The following is a 16,203-nucleotide window of genomic DNA, read 5'->3' as shown; positions in this document are numbered from 1 at the left end:
CCACTCGTTGTCGTCTCATCATGATAACATATATTACTACCGTAAAGCTGTATAAACAAAGATATCACGATATTTAATGTTCCAAAGATAATCAATGACAATGTTCACAAATGTATCACGCGACAGAGATAATTATCATTCGTTATTAGAAGAATCTGTTGAGATGAACAAATTATTTGATAAGTGTCATGTAACCTGTAAGTGAAAATATTGGACGATTAAAAGGTTCGTTCGAGGTAATGTCCTCTCCTTAACAAACTGCGGTATTTCGTATAACGTTTTTGTCACGTTTGCCATTCCATTGTCACCACATTATTCACGTCTACTGTTACTCGCTGTTCCCTTTTGCATTGCACCTACTTTGTCTACCGTCTATCGTCAATCTTCTGCGGATCGGTAGCACAAGAATGTCGTCACTTTGGTCACGTCAATAATCGTTTTGCTGGCAAGCCATAAAATGCGGTACTCTTCGTCCACCCGGCTGGAGATTTCTAACTGGTAGAAACCATTGTAAAACCTGAGGACCAAAACCTTACAAAGGATCGACCAAAATCTTGTATAGATTTATAACACGTTATATACTCACAAAGAGTACCGTATTGGTACAACCGTTGACTTCTTCCTTACGCGATCATAATCCACCCTCATGACAAAAAAAAAAAAAACTGCTCGCCGTTATCACATTCTTATTTCGTACTTTTCAAAAAAGAGATTTTTCATACTTTGATACGTACCTTTGGAATATTCTTATTCGATCTTAAAGAAAATCTCTAAAGAAGCGTAAAACCAAGAAATTCAGAAGACTTCACTTTTCTTTCATTATAAAAACCAACATTGTATAGTAACAAAAACTTGCCATGGGTGACCAAAAAGATTAATGAAATCTAAATAAAAACCGTTCGTTTCTCTTTACAAGTCACTCTTTTTTCTTCTTCCTCTTACCAAATAAACCGAGATTTAATGAATTTCAATTTGTCTTTCGATGTGAATGCTAATCCTTAGAAGAAAACGGAAGAAGAAGAAAAAAAAAAGAAGAAAGAGAAGAAAGAAAAAAGGAAAAAGAAGAATAAGAAGAAAAAATATTGAAAAAGCTTATGATATCGGTAAAGTCGTGTTCTACCCTTTCTCACTGTCTCGAAGAAAATAAGGAAAGAAGATTCTCAGGAGAGAGAAGGAAGATAAGATCCATAAAAGCTTTCTACAGTGGCATGGACAGGGCATGAAGCAGCCCCCGAGGGATAACCACAAAAGGCGTGCAGCCTCGATCCTCGATCCTCGGAAGCCAGGGTTGATTTATGTGCCTATGGTGGGGAGAACGCTTGCGCACTAAGATCTCGAAGAGGAGTAGGATCCAGTCTGGTCTACCCCCACCTCTCGTTCTCGCAGGACTCGCGGAGCATTCAGCCTCCTCCTCTATCTTCTTCGGTTCCTTGTCCACACGGTTATTAAAACCGAGGCGACACGCTCGGCAACCAGCAATTATCTGGCAAACGTTCGGCATCGCGCACGCACGGCACCTCCGTCGGCAGTTCAACGACGACGACGACGACGTTTACTTCCATTACTACTTTTCTCCCCTCCCCCTTCTCTCTTCATCCCCTTGTTCTCTCTTCTTTTTCCTCAACGTGTTTTCTCATCTTCGATTTTATCCACATCCTCCTTCTTCCTCGTCTTCTTTTTTAGGTTCATGCAAAGAAAAAAGAAAAGGAAGAAAAGAAGAGAAAACAGAACACTTGTTAAAACATCAAGACGTACTCGCCAATTGGATTACTAAGGAAAGGATTTTGTATTAACGTCGTCTCGAAGAAAAGGAAGAAGAAGAATAGGAAAGCTAAAAGTGCTTATTATTGAAACAGTGAAACTGTGATAATATAAAGTGATGCAGTACCAAAAGATTCGTCAAGGAATTTATTCGGTGTCGAATAAGCAGGAACGGAACATCTGTGGATTGTGTGTGAATTTTCATATTTCAGCCAATTAAAGATTTGTTCCGGCAAGAAGGTCGAAAACGACGAGGAATGTTTAACGTAAATATTTGGATTTTGTTTGCCTACAGTTATTGATGAAATTCGAATATTTTGTTTTTTTTTCTCTCTATAGATGTGCGTGTCGACGATGTCACCGATGCCTGGCATGACGGCATCAGCTATTCCGATATCGATGCATCAACATTCGTCGATGGATTATAACGATGCAGGGATGCACTATCAATCGTATAATCCTTCACAGAATAGTCATCATCCTCTTCAGAGTGGCCAATCGAGCTACTGGTTTCCCATCGTGACGACTCATGTTCAGATGACCGAGAGCCTGACGCCACCGGTTTATACAATGCCTTCGTGTGCAGTTTCGTGGACCGCTCAAACTCATCCGGCGTGTAATCACTCGATGAACCATTCAGCGAGTCATCAAGCTCAGTTGACAACGATCCAGCATTACCCTATCTCACCAACGTCAACAGAATTACAATCCTGTTCGGAGGAGTTTGGTCCACCTTGTCAATGGCCATTGACACCGTCAGATGAACATCATATTTTAGGAAACGATTCATCGATCGATTCGATCAGTAAAACGGGACCCGGTAGAAAATGCACAAGATGTCGTTGTCCAAATTGTCAAATAGATGGTGGCGGTCAATTTGGATTGGATGGTAAACGACAACACGTATGTCATGTTCCAGGATGTGGAAAAGTATATGGAAAAACTTCACATCTTAAAGCTCATCTGAGATGGCACACAGGAGAAAGACCATTCATTTGCAATTGGCTTTTTTGTGGGAAGAGATTTACCAGGAGCGACGAGCTTCAACGTCATCTACGTACACATACCGGTGAGAAAAGATTTGCTTGTTCTGCGTGCGGAAAAAGATTCATGAGAAGTGATCATTTGACGAAGCATGCAAAGACTCATGACAATCAAAAAAGAAAAAACTCGTCGAGGAAAAAACACTCGAACAAGGAGAACTCCATACCAATGCATTCTATCGATAACTCTTACTCGACACTCGGACATTATTCGATGCAACTGGTCGGAAGAGATTACGAATGACGAGAGATCTGACGAAGCCAGCAAGTACTTTTTGCGAACGTGCCAAACTACTTTAGTCCTAGTACTTTATGTGTCTAGTACTCTAGTCTTTCAGTACATAATCCTATATATTACGTACGATTTTTTTTGTAAGAAAGTTGAGCCGTCGGGTTGCATCTGGAACTTAAAGACTTGTAGTCGGGTCTTTCGCTTTCTAAGCGACTTGATCTAACGATTAGGCTATCTAAATTTACGAATGTCTACTTATTGTTCGCTCCCGAATATATGCATATATACATACACATATATATATATATAAAATATTGTACATAGATTCGAAAACTCTGTAACTTTATGTAATGTAATACGAACTATTGTTATAGTAAAGCTGGAAAGAAGTCCTGCGGAAAAAATGCGGATCTAATTGATCAGAATTAAAGGAGATCTCTTCTCACGCGTATTTTTAGTTCTATCGTCCTATTTGCGAAAAAAAAGTAACACGTACTAATTAGATCAGGTGATGTTGATAGTGACGTTGATAACGAATAAGATGTATCGATATGTATAAAATGAAATAAAGCGAATAATGATTGAACATCAAACCATTGGCGTAGTCTCGGATCATAGAGATTTCTACAACGTTTTTACCTTCTTTTCTTTGTTCTTTATATGAACATTAAATACGAAAATTCTACTGCTATGTATGAAAATCTTATCGTAATAATGGATAGTAGGGATTATGTGAGTGTCGAAGAGTAACTCCCCTCTTGCCCCGTGTCGTCCCGCTAGACTTCTTTCCACCTCTTATAGTACATGTAATTAAATTATACGTTCCAAGGAGGAGTGATAGGAGGTGGGAGATGAGAGGGGAGAGATTAAAGACATGTTCGTTTCTTCTCCGAAAACATTCGATACTCGAATGTATCTTGAAATATATCTATTGATCTAGATAACAGATCATTCGAAATTGCACGAAGATTTTTTTCCTAAGAGTTGTATCACTAAGGGGTGGTGCCGTGAAAATTCACATAATAACAAAGTATGCCTTCGTTTCAAGTTCCCACTCCCTGATATCTTCCTGTCACACAATATGTTCTTTTCCTTCCTCCATTTGAGGGGTACAATGACGAAGCGTAGATAGTTCTAAGAGACCCTACGGGTTTCTACGATGATTTTCTACCTGGCAGGTGTCGTGACCCCAGCATGCATCAGAAAAAAAAACGAATTCAGAGAGAGACGGATCACTTCGAAGGATATTTCAAAAACCTCTTACCTCCATCTTTCTCTCTCTCTCTCTCTCTCTATCTCTCTCTTTCTTAGATACACATACATACAAACAGTCTTACTCTTATTATTCATAATCCAAGAATCCGATCATTTCTCAGGATAATTCCGAAGGATATTTCGATAAGGATCGATCATATAAATTTAACGGAAGTACTTATGAACGTTGGAATACGATTTATATTATACGATCTCTCCTCTGACTAACGTGGATATATCCAGTGGCAGAATCAGTCAATGGTTGAGTCGTTGTTCGCTATCGCCGCAAGATGGTGCCAGAGTGAATGGAAAGAGCCGAGTTAGAGCTATTAAAGGGGCGGCGCGATATGGGCCCCGGCTGGAGGATTCATGGCTGGCGCGCGTAAGTAGAGAGAGAGGCAGGAAGAGAGCCGCGCGAGCCACGAAAACGGAGAGTAAAAGAAGAAGACCCGGGCGAGACGGGGAGCAAATTAAAGGGGGAAAGAGAAAGAGAAAGAGAGAAAGAGAAAGAGAGAAAGAGCGAGAAAGAAAGAAAGAGAGAGAGACAGAGAGAGAGAGAGAGATGGACGAGAAGGAGGAGGTGGAGGTGGTTGAGGAGGTGGAGGTGGAGGTGGTAGCGAGGGGGTGGCGCCACAGCGATTCCAGACTCGCGTTCAACGTTGTACGAAGCGAAGGAAAGCGGATTGCCGTCGTCCTCGAGTCGAGTCGAGTCATACGAGTTAGTGCGAGCACCCTCTTGGTGTAAAAGGAGAGAAAGAGAATAAGAGAGAGACACAGAGAGAGAGAGAGAGAGAGTCAGAGGAGGTGGGGCAGATAACGAGGAGGAGAGAACGAGTAGGTGCGCGAGTACGCGAGCGAGTACGCGCCTCTCTCTTTAGCGCGTTACGCGCGCTCCCTCAGTGCGAGAGCCTGCAAGGAGCCGCGTACACGCGTTACCGCGCGTGCGACGGATATACCGCGAAACCGGACACGCGGAGAGATAACGTGAAAGAGAAATAGAGAGAGGAGAGACAGACAGACAGAGAGAGAAAGAAAGAGAGAGAGAGAGAGAGAGAGGGAGGGAGGGAGAGAGAGATATAGTGGGGTGAAGGGAGAAAGGGAAGGAGGAGACATTCTCTCGACTCCGTTTTGATTTTCGCGAGCTTATCCTATACGACGATATCGATTGAATATCGATTCATGGATTATTATTATTATTATTATTATTAATATTATTATTGTCATCATTAGCATTCTTATTATTATCATTATTGTTGTTGTTATCATCATCATCATCATCATTATTGTTATTATTACTTTTATTTGCCGACGAATAAAATCGCGAGTGTGTTCAATTTGGATTTTTCTATGGACCTATGAGAAAAATAATAAAATACGTGAACGTGCCACTAGATGAGAGGAGGATTCGGAATATATGTATTCGTGCGAATGGATCGTAACGAGTTTGGATTATTTTCTTCAAAGTTTTTCATCTTCTTCTTCTTCTTCTTCTACGCGTCGTCTTCTTTGTCTTCTTTGTCTTCTTCTACTTCTTCTTCTTCTTCTTCTTCTTCTTCTTCTTCTTCTTCTTTTTCTTCTTCTTCATCGTGCTTTCGACGCACGACGCGAGAACGTTCGAGTTCATCGAGAAAAGCTCGTAGTTGAAGGAAGTGCAGAGACAGGATACATTCTCGGAGATCATTAGCGGACTACTACTCGGCAAGCTGGACGCAGAGCTCGGTAGCGGCGGTGGCCGCAGGGCTGCCAGCCCTTCGGCGATCCTTGGCAGTATAAACGTGAGTCTACCTACATTTTCATATGTTCGTATTTGAACACATATGTATTCTCGAGAATTCCTCCGACAATCGCATTAACGAGCGGGAATGTGAAAAACGCTGAAACGTCGCCCTTTCGCGGTTAAAGGGTTCATGTTAATTATTGTTAATACTGTAAGAGAAAAAAGAGAGAGACTGACAGATACATGGACAAACAATTGTATCACATACATGGTGTTTCTACTTTTTTTTATCTAACGATATATATTCTACGAGTAAAAATAAAAGAAAAAGTGTTAGAAAGACAAATGGACAGAAAAATTCTTTTTTAAATAGGACTGATTTTTGATCGGACACGTTTTTGATTATATATAATAGATAGTATAATAACAGATCGGTAGTATTTATCTGATGGTTTAATACGTTTAATTACTCGCTACTTGACTAGGAGAGATCGATGTAGTTTCTATTGACATTAGTAACCAATTAGAAAGTTGTACAATTTCGTATCAACGTGCCGCGTGTTTTTTTTTTTCTTTTTTCTTCAGTAGTGAATATGTCTGTCTTTGTATCTCATTTTTTTTTCCTTTAATTTTTACTATCTAATATAAATAATAAATTCTCTAGATTGTTTTATTGCAACGTTGCGACGAAAACGTTTGGCTCCGTAAATATAATCGATCTATTCATGAAGAAATAAAAATATTACGAGTACTAAGTTCGCTCACGAATACGCGTGCGCCTGAAAAGTATGTTAAACACGCAACCAATGAACAACCGATTTCAAAAAGGGTTATAAAAGAGGCATAAGAAGAATACGAAGGAGTATTAGGGAACGAGCAAGCGTTCGTGTGATATCGTGAAAAGCGACGAAGTAGAAATGAATTGAATTTCTGAATTTCTGATACAAGTGACTTTAAAATTTCTTGGAAATTTATTGGAAAAAAAAGATCAATAAAAATGAAAAACCTTATAGAATTTGCGAATTTAAAAAAAAAAGAAATAAGTCTGATAGAGAATAATGAAATGAAATGTCGTGAGAAAATTAATGGCCGTAAGAAGAGGTGATGTCTGTCGTGTAACTTCACGTGTAATTAGCCACCACTGTCAATCTCCAACCGTTGTTGTACCTTTTTTTTTCTCTTTCTCTGCATATGTGTTACGTGTTTAAGAATGATAAAAAATATTTGTTCTTACGTCACAACGACAAAGTCACAAAAGTCTGTATCTCTCGATACGATCGCGATAACATTTTTGCACGCGTTGATCTCTTTCGATCATTTATCATATTCCTTTTTTACTTCGAGTTTGAATATATAGCATCGAATTCGTTCATTACGATATTAGTATGATAATTTCATTTTACTCGACGAACTCAATTCATACTACTACGATAAACTTTTACTCAAGGATGAGGAGTATGTAAATGACCTGATAAGGATATATTATAAACGGATGCATATAATTATTAAATCACGAGACTTCGTTCAATCATTCTTATATAAAGAATATTATATGAATTTCAGTAATTTATGTATTACATATATCTGTGATCAACCAAGCATTAATATAAAAACGTCGATAATACATATACCGGTATAATAGAAAGATGTCATCGAATAGATACGTATGTATCTCTTAGTAACGGCCAGGAAATTTGTCGATTGTCTCTTAAATCATCGTCAAGTTTTCTTGTAATATTCCCGATTCGAGTTAAGGTTTTCTGTTCGTTCACCGACGAACGAAATCGTGGATCGTGAAATGGAGCTTTGGCACGCGAGAGACGAGCCTAGACTTTATCTTCGAACCGAATGTTATGCGAATCGACGCATGGTCTGAAGAAAAAAAGAAACAGAGAAAGAGAATAAAAATGGAACTGTTTTTGTGTATGTATATGTATGAGAGATAAAGAGAGAAAGAGATAAAAGGAAAAGGAACATGGTGTCGGCACTTCGCTGACACACCCCCCACACAAATCTAATTAATTTATATCTTGAGAGAGGCGCCATCGGAGACCTCTGGCTCCGACTGTCCGAAAAGAAACAAAGGAGTAAGAGAGAGAGAGAGAGAGAGAGAGAGAGACAGAGAGAGAGAGAGAGAGAGAGAGAGAAAGGATCAGTACCTTCGTAGGACTCGTCGACTGCCCTCCAAGCTAATCCTTCTCTTCGAAGGGTACCCTTTCGCTCTTTCTTTCTCTCTTTCTTTCCCCTTATATTTTTTTCTCTTTCTATCTTCCTTTCTCTCTTGCGTTAGTTTTACTTTTATAATCATAAATTTCTTGGTAGTCTTTGAAATAAGATCAGAGACACGTCCTATTCATTTATATCTTTTTATAATACGATATATCATTTCTTCTTTTTGTTAATTCTTGAAATGATAAAATATAGACAGAGAAAGAGAGAAAGAGAACTGTACATTTCTATAAACAATATATATATATATATATATATATATATTGTTAAAAAATTTGGTATTAAAAAAATAAAACAAATACGAAGAAGTTACCAGATGCGAAAGAATTCTGGATATAACTAGTACCTCTTTCGCGAGCAGCTGTTGAGGATTATGCAACGCCTCGGGGATTAAGACATCAGGCGTTTTTCGATGGACAAAGGAAGACCATCAGTTATTTTCTTCCTCGAGACCTACCATCGAAATGATGCGTTCTTATGTGATCGAAAATTTTGCAGTTAAAAATTAAATCACGATTTGTACTTGATAACGATCTAATTCGTGATGAAATTCGAACGTCGAGTATCGTTCAAAATCGTTTTGGGGTTGCTTCTTGTTCACATATGAAAAAGATTTCACGCGAGCTAACGTGGCTTATGTATTAAATGCGCTATTAACTAACTTCGCGCTAATATCAACGTTTCCTATCTCATTATGTTAATTATGGGATAAACAGTCCTCGAGGCCAAGAAGGGCCATCGCCATCTAACGCGTTCAGAGTTCTCTGCGTGTTCCGACTTATATACTTCGTGCATCGTTACGTCAATGATACGTGCGCGAGAAAGAGAAAGAGAATATAAGAGAGAAAAAGAGACAGACAGACAGACAGAGAGTTAAACTTTACTTTTAAGAGAACCCTCAGAACATTTTCAAAATTCTTTAAGTTTGGTCCATGACTCGTCTCAAGGAAAAACGGCGAGTCGATTGGAAGGAAACGAAAAAGGGACCGATGAAAAAAGATGGCCCGCGGCATCAGAACCGATAAAGACTGGAAGCCGTTTCGTAATCGCGGCCAAGATCATTTTCTGCACGACCGCTCGGGAAATTAGATCACCTACCCTCTCCCATCCCGGTAGCGAAAGAGAGAAATCTAGGCAGGTTTCATCGGACGATACAGGAAGAACTTCTTCTTTCTTCGTTCTTCCTCTTTCTTCTCTTTCTATCTTTCTTTCTATCTTTCTTTCATCTTCGTCTTCATCTTCTTCTTCTTCTTGTTCTTCTTCTTATCATTATCATTATTATTATTCGAAGACCTGTCCCTTATTTATCCCCCCTCTTGTCCCTCTTCTCCCGCAACTTGGATTCCTCTCATCGCCGATCTGTCGCCGATAATTTAGTAATTAACTACAACTCTCTCTCTCTCTCTCTCTCTCTCTATCTATCTATCTATCTATCTTTCTTTTGCCACGGATCATCGCAAATGAGTATAGTTTTTTTTTTACCTACTATTAGACTATCATTTTCTCTCGTCTCTTTTCCCTTTACTAATCGTTCGTATTAATCGTCTCGACCACCGATAACGCGTATTACATTACATTATATACCGTTACCACCGCGTTTTGTTATCACCGACAGATTATAAAATCATTCCCTTATTACCGCGCATGATCAATACAATCTTAATAACGTTGAATCGTCGTCCTTATCTATCCGACGAACGTATTCCCTTAAAACCTTATCTATCCGACAAATGTATTTCCTCGGAGACATTATCACCAATCGTTTTTTACATCATATTAAGAACACGTAATTATATTCCGAATCGTAAAGATTTTCGAAACGGTAAGTAGAGCAGTACGATTATTAGAGTTATTATCTTTCCTTCCTTCTTTCTTATTTTTCCTTGTTTTTTTTTTAACATCGTGATAGCATCATAGATGGTTACGTAGTTCATCGAAATTCTCTTTAAAACAATCGAGAAGAGAATCGATAGCGTTGTGCGAGAGAAGATTCGAGGATTATCCAGCGGCAGGTCGTAGAGTGGAGCTCCGAAAGATCTCCACCATCAAAGGATCACCCTCGTTCGACGTCGTTTCATCTTCCTTACTCTCGTGATACCTCGAGATCTATCTCCCTCCCTTCTTCTCTTTTCTTTCTCTCTCTCTCTCTCTCTCTTTTTCTTTCTTTCTTTCTTTCTTTCTATTTCTCTCTCTTTCTCTCGCTCTCTTTCACTTTCTCTTGGTTCTCCGATCCTCCTCCTCCTCCTCCTCCTCCTCCTCCTCCTCCTCTCATCTTCCTCTTCGCTTCTCGGCTCTACGGCTTTGCTTTTGGCTCGGGCCGGGTGTAATCGGTTCTCCGAAGCCAGGGCTCATTATCGACCCGTCGGCCTAGCAATTACCTGCGAAGCCTCTTTCGACTTCGTGTGTGCCAGCCAACACAGTTTCCGAGTCTTCGCGAGGCCTTCCGAGATCGTTCGAGGATCGAACGAAAAAGAGCGAGACCGTGTTCTCTTTCTAAAGTCAGAGAAAGACGGAAAAGAACGGGTGAGATCTTAAGGAACAGGAAAAGAGGGAAAAGGGAGGCACCATCCTCCCTTTCGCGAAAAGGGCTAACGCTGTACGATTATCTCGTACGAAGACGCGCTTGGACGATCGCTGATAATTACTGGACGTGCTCGGTAGTATGCAATAATTGCCGAGGCTGCCAACTTCGCGCCAGTTTACCAGGAAGAATCCTACCTATTCTAAGATTATCTTCTTACTCTCTTGTGGAATATTTCCTCGAGAGAAAGAGAGAGAGAGAGAGAGAGAGAGAGAGAGAAAACATAACTTTCGAATTTATCGTCCTCGCTATATCCTTATTATTATACTATTAAAATGTATAAATAATCTACATATTGTTCCATTGATTTGAAATAATAGAAAAATTCTAATTACTTTCTTCCAACGGTTAAACTGGTCAATGAAAAAATATATAGTAGAGACATCGGACATCGCGTGTCAGAAATTATACGAAGGATTCTGTTTCTATACATTGCAAAGCACAGAATTTTCTTCGGGTTTTCAATCGTTACAAATAAAGTAAAGAAGAAAACAAAAATATAGATAGACGGAGAATGAGTTAATGATACTCCGATGTCTAGGTAATAGTCGTGTAATTGCGTTCGTACGTAGTCGTAATTATATTTTTTGCGTTATCGACGTCTATCGAATTTATTAAAAGACACCGATTATTCTAATGATCGACGATTCGGGTATACAAGAGAATTTTCGTACTCCGACAAATGGTAGATCAACGATGAAAATTCCTAATTAAATTCATAGAAGAATATTCGTTTAAAGTAACGGAGCGATCGTGCGAGAATGTCGTTCGACTTCTTGGAAAAGCGTCAAGCCCTCGGCTATCTCGTGAGAGTAGGAGCTTAACGAAGGGAAGAGGAGCCTCGACAAAAGGCAATTTTGCGAAGGGCAGCTTGACGATCGCGAACTCGCATGTTCCGGCCAAACGCAAAGCGGCTTTGTCGCTTTCTCAACTTTTAAACACGCGACCAATAAGCGTGCGCTTATTTGGTTATCTATAACCGGAATTATAAAAGGTTTGTCATATATATATATATATATATATATATATACACATATACACTTATGTATTTACGTACCTATGTCGTGCGAATGATATTTGCCGTTAGATTAGCCAATATATAATATTTATGAAAGAAACGTGAAAAAAGAGAGGAAAAAAACAGAAGAAAGAAGGAAGAAAAAGTATTCAGAAAAAATAAAAAATAAAAGAAACGATCAGTAGTAGCTACGTTTCACAAGAAACTTAGATCATCATCTTAGAACGAGAGATCACAGGAGAATGGCTCTCAAAGATTATCCTCTTCCCGTCGTTAATCCAACACTGAATGCAAAGTAGTAAATCGTTCGAGAAAAAGATAAATTCCTATCGCCGTCAGTTCGTTTCTTTTTCTCACTTTCTATTTTTTCTCCCTTTTTTTTCTTTCCTTTTTTGTTCTCTTTTTCCCTTCTTATAAAGATCGATATGAAAAAAATCGATCGATATATAAAGATACTTATAGCTATAGTAACGACACAGAGAGAGAGAGAGAGAGAGAGAGAGAGAGAAAGATATCGTTAATGAGAAATCTCTTACTAATTAACTTTGGATCCGATCATGTAAGTGCGTATTTCAAAGAAGAAAAGCTACGTATATATATATATATATATATATATATATATATATATATATATATATATTCATTAATCCTATCATCGTTAGATGATCGCAAAAGCACCGTTATGCTTCATTTATTCTGAATGCTCGTGTAACTTCTATAAATATTAATATTAATCGATTTGCCGTCTTTCGCTAAGCCGACGCTAACGAGTGTAATTTTTTTTATTTCTATATCTCTTTATCTCTTTTGCCAACATGGCATTCGTTTCTTTGACGTTTGTCATTAGGCCCCATTCCCTTTTTTTGTCCCTTTTGAAATAAGAAGTTTGAGAAGTCGTTGGAAATCTCACGGTGAACTTCTCGAGGAACGACTTACCTCCTATAGTTCTAGTGACTATGATGGTAATGGTGCTGATAGTGATGGTGACGGTGATGGTCATGGTAGTAGTAGTGGTGGTGGTGGTGGTGATGGTGGTGGTGGTGGTGATGGTGGCGATGGTGGTGGTTAGTAGTAGTGACGATGGTGGTGACGGTGGTTCTCCCTTCTTGTTTCCCTCTCGGTAGCGCGGATTAATTAAGCGGCGACGAGCCACGCGCAAATTAGCGGCACTGTTCGAAATCGAGTGGCGTTTCTGTGCAGAACGCTGGAAAGCAATTAGGTGTCATTACCGTCGCCCGTTAACGTCTGCCGAAGAGAAAGAGAAAAAGAGAGAAAGAGAGATAGAGAGGGTAGAAGATAGTCCGGATTCAGTTTGTTGAAGCGATTATTTTTATTGTCCTTTCCGGCCAGCTTCTTAGAAATCTCGGAAGCAGAACTGTTAAGAGACCTCACGAGATCCAACTCCTCGAGGTTACTTTGTTTCTTTCGTTTCGTTCCTTTTCAATTCGAAGGATAAAAATTTGAAATAGAAATTCGCTTAAAAATTGACGTATTTATCGTAGACATATTTATCATATAATTATCTTTCTTTGTAGAATTTGAAACAAAAATGATATATAATTGTTTGCCATATTAACGTCCATTTAACGGGTAGGTAGAATATAAACGTGCGATAATGTGTCTCACGTTCGAAATATGTATATTATCAGTAATGTATACATATATCGTTAAAATAGAAGCGTTATCTGTTAACGAGACTTAAATGTTTCTTTAGAAATAACCTTGTTTCGAAGTAAAGTGCAACACGAATTTTAGAGGACCATAGTCGATGGATGGTATATTCTTTAAAATATTTGCAAGTCGATTTTTAACAAGGAACAGTTGATTGTGCGACGAATGTCAAATAGTGAACTCACGTATTCTTATTGAGAATGATATAATGTGAAAGATAAACAAGAAAAAAAATAAGTGAGTACTAAAAGATATATTAACATTACAATTATCTATCCACGTGTTCGATTATTGTTAAGTAATTACTTGATTTACTTGAATTACTATACCAAATTTATCGTCTTTTATTTTTTGAACGTACAAAGAAGATGACCTTAAAAATCAATTTTCTCTAATCATTTTACGTGATTATATTAAAATCGTAGTAAGGTTAATAATAATAATAATAAAAAAAAAGGAGAAAAAGAAAAAAAGAAAAAGAAGTTTAATGGAATTAATTGTCACAACGTACGAAAGATTCACGTCTCGAAACGACGTTCTTTCGTCGAACCTGGCTCCGTCTTATTATTAGCTCGAAGTCTCGTTACGAGAATGCATTCCAGGAAGGGAGAGGCACGAATTTCTGGAATTTGGAGGTTGTCGCTCGGAGCTAACTGGATAACGCAATGAATTTATTGCACAAAGTGACGACGTGCCGTGCCGGCCCGCCTAACTTTGGCCCGCCTATGCTGTTCATTCCGAAAAAGGAGAAAGAAAGATAGATAAAAAGAACATAAGAGAGCAGTGTCAAGTCTCTACGAAGATAACAGAGTTAACGTTATTAGAATAACGAACGAATGCCTGTACATAAACCATTTGTTCTTTTTTTATTTTTTATTTTTTCTTTTACTATTAAACGACAAAATTAATTTTCATTCGACGTCGTATGAATTTGGAAAGTTTATCTGAAAAATTTGATTGATCGTCGATCATCAATCGGATAGTCCCGAATAATTCTTATTCTTTCTGGACATAGTGATCTGAGATCTGTGTAAATGTATACGTGTATAATAAAGTATACGTACGTGCATATAAAAAAGTTATGTAGTAAATACATAATACGTTGATGCAGATGGTACGGTGATGTCTCGTGTGCTCGCATCAGTTAGGCGACTTTAATCACCGCCGAGGGATCTCTCAGATAGTGCTGACTACGTTTTAATTACTCGTCGCATCGCGGAGAATGTAGAATGACATCAAGATGGCCGATAGGATTGAGAACGTGGTACGCGGTCAATGCTCTTCTTGAGCTATTCAAAAAAGGGAGAAATAAATAAAGCAAGAAAGATAGATAGATAGATATATAGATACTTACATAGATAGATACATAGATAGATAGATAGATAGATAGATAGATAGATAGATAGATAGAGAAAATAACAGTAAAAAGAAAAGAAAAAGATAAAGAGAATACAATACAAAACCAGAAAAATAAAAACAGAAAAAGAAACAAAATAATTTAGACAAAACACAGTGAGATACTACGACTTTGCTATAGTCTTCCTAGAAACGTCCTCAGGTTTTTAATCATGTCTGAATGCAAATAAGGTCGATACCCTCAATTCGCATAGTCACCGATAGCAATGCCGATAATCGTACTAGGCTTGAAACATTTTATTTCTTTTTTTTTCTCTCTATTTTTTTCCCTCCCTTCTCTTATTTCATTTCTCCTCGTTTCTTCCTTATTCCCCTCGAGCCTGTTCTCGATAGACTTTATTAACCGGAATTGATTTTTATATGCGGTGAATTAACGTCCCGTTTGCGTGTACACGTATCTGCACGTGTACGTGCACGTGTTCGTCTACGTGTATGTGTAAGTGTACGTTCGTGTATGCACGCCCGCAACCGAACGCGCGTGTGCACGCTCGTGACATCGCGCGGGCCCATCGTAAACGCATAATTGTTACTCTCAGGTGCGAATGAATAACTGCGCTCGTAAAAGCCTACTCTACAATTCTGTACGTCGTTCTTAATATGCGGAGACTATAAACCTCTGGTAAAAATATATCGCGGTTATTGTTATTCGAGAATTACGATCGTATCCGCGCACTCGTCCTCCCACTCTCCCTACTTATTTTCATTTTCATCGATTTTTTCCCTTCTCTAGACTTTCCAAAGGTAATTCGTAAGATCACGGATCGAGATTCTATTATTCTAGAATCTGATCTAGGATCGATTAAAATGCATTGTCATTGATGGAATATTATTTTTTGGGGGGGGGGATCTTTTTTATGGTTTTTTTTTCTTTTTTCTTTTAGTCGGATCGAGTTTGTTTTTGGTGATAGTCGTGAAATTTCTCTTTCGACTTTCTTTATTTTATCTTTTTATTTTGTTTGTTTTTTTTTTTTGTATATATCTATCTTTCTCTCTCTCTCTCTTTTTCTCAGCTCGTTCATCTTGGCCCCATGTCAGCGTTCAAGAAAACGCACGCTTTTACCTACAACCAACATCAGCACGAAGAAAAGAGACTCATCATCGTTCTACCTGAAAATTGACCTGCTCGCGTGTCCGTACCCGGGATATGACCTTGAAGCGATTAACTCCATGGAGAGACCTAAATTCGTTCGTGCGACTTTCTTAACCCTTCCACGCTCCCGGCAGCCCTTTCGCATCTCATTCCCTTCCACGAAGGGTCATCTTTTGTAACGGACGACTATC

The 16,203-nt window shown here is 38.6% G+C and overlaps 1 protein-coding gene and 1 long non-coding RNA gene across 2 annotated transcripts in view; one reads left to right on the top strand and one right to left on the bottom strand.

The window, feature by feature from the left end:
- Positions 1–1,418: 1,418 nt before the first annotated feature.
- Positions 1,419–3,982, top strand: LOC127064939 (transcription factor Sp9-like). The gene is made up of 2 exons (XM_050996634.1): positions 1,419–2,027; positions 2,101–3,982. The coding sequence occupies exons 1-2, from the start codon at positions 2,019–2,021 to the stop codon at positions 3,046–3,048; spliced, it is 957 nt and encodes a 318-aa protein (XP_050852591.1). The 5' UTR covers positions 1,419–2,018; the 3' UTR covers positions 3,049–3,982.
- An 8,655-nt stretch (positions 3,983–12,637) lies between these two features.
- The window catches only part of LOC127064956 (uncharacterized), a 157,924-nt gene continuing 154,358 nt past the window's right edge, over positions 12,638–16,203 (bottom strand). The window contains exons 3-4 of the long non-coding RNA XR_007781875.1: positions 14,571–14,795; positions 12,638–13,039 (exon numbers count right to left, since the gene is read on the bottom strand). This is a non-coding gene — a long non-coding RNA (uncharacterized LOC127064956). The remainder of the gene's footprint in view (positions 13,040–14,570; positions 14,796–16,203) is intronic.

The sequence above is a fragment of the Vespula vulgaris genome, chromosome 7 (genome assembly GCF_905475345.1).
Source record: "Vespula vulgaris chromosome 7, iyVesVulg1.1, whole genome shotgun sequence".
Lineage (NCBI taxonomy): Eukaryota > Metazoa > Arthropoda > Insecta > Hymenoptera > Vespidae > Vespula > Vespula vulgaris.
The sequence above is the reverse complement of the archived record's forward strand: the minus strand, read 5'-3'. Positions and strand labels throughout refer to the sequence as shown.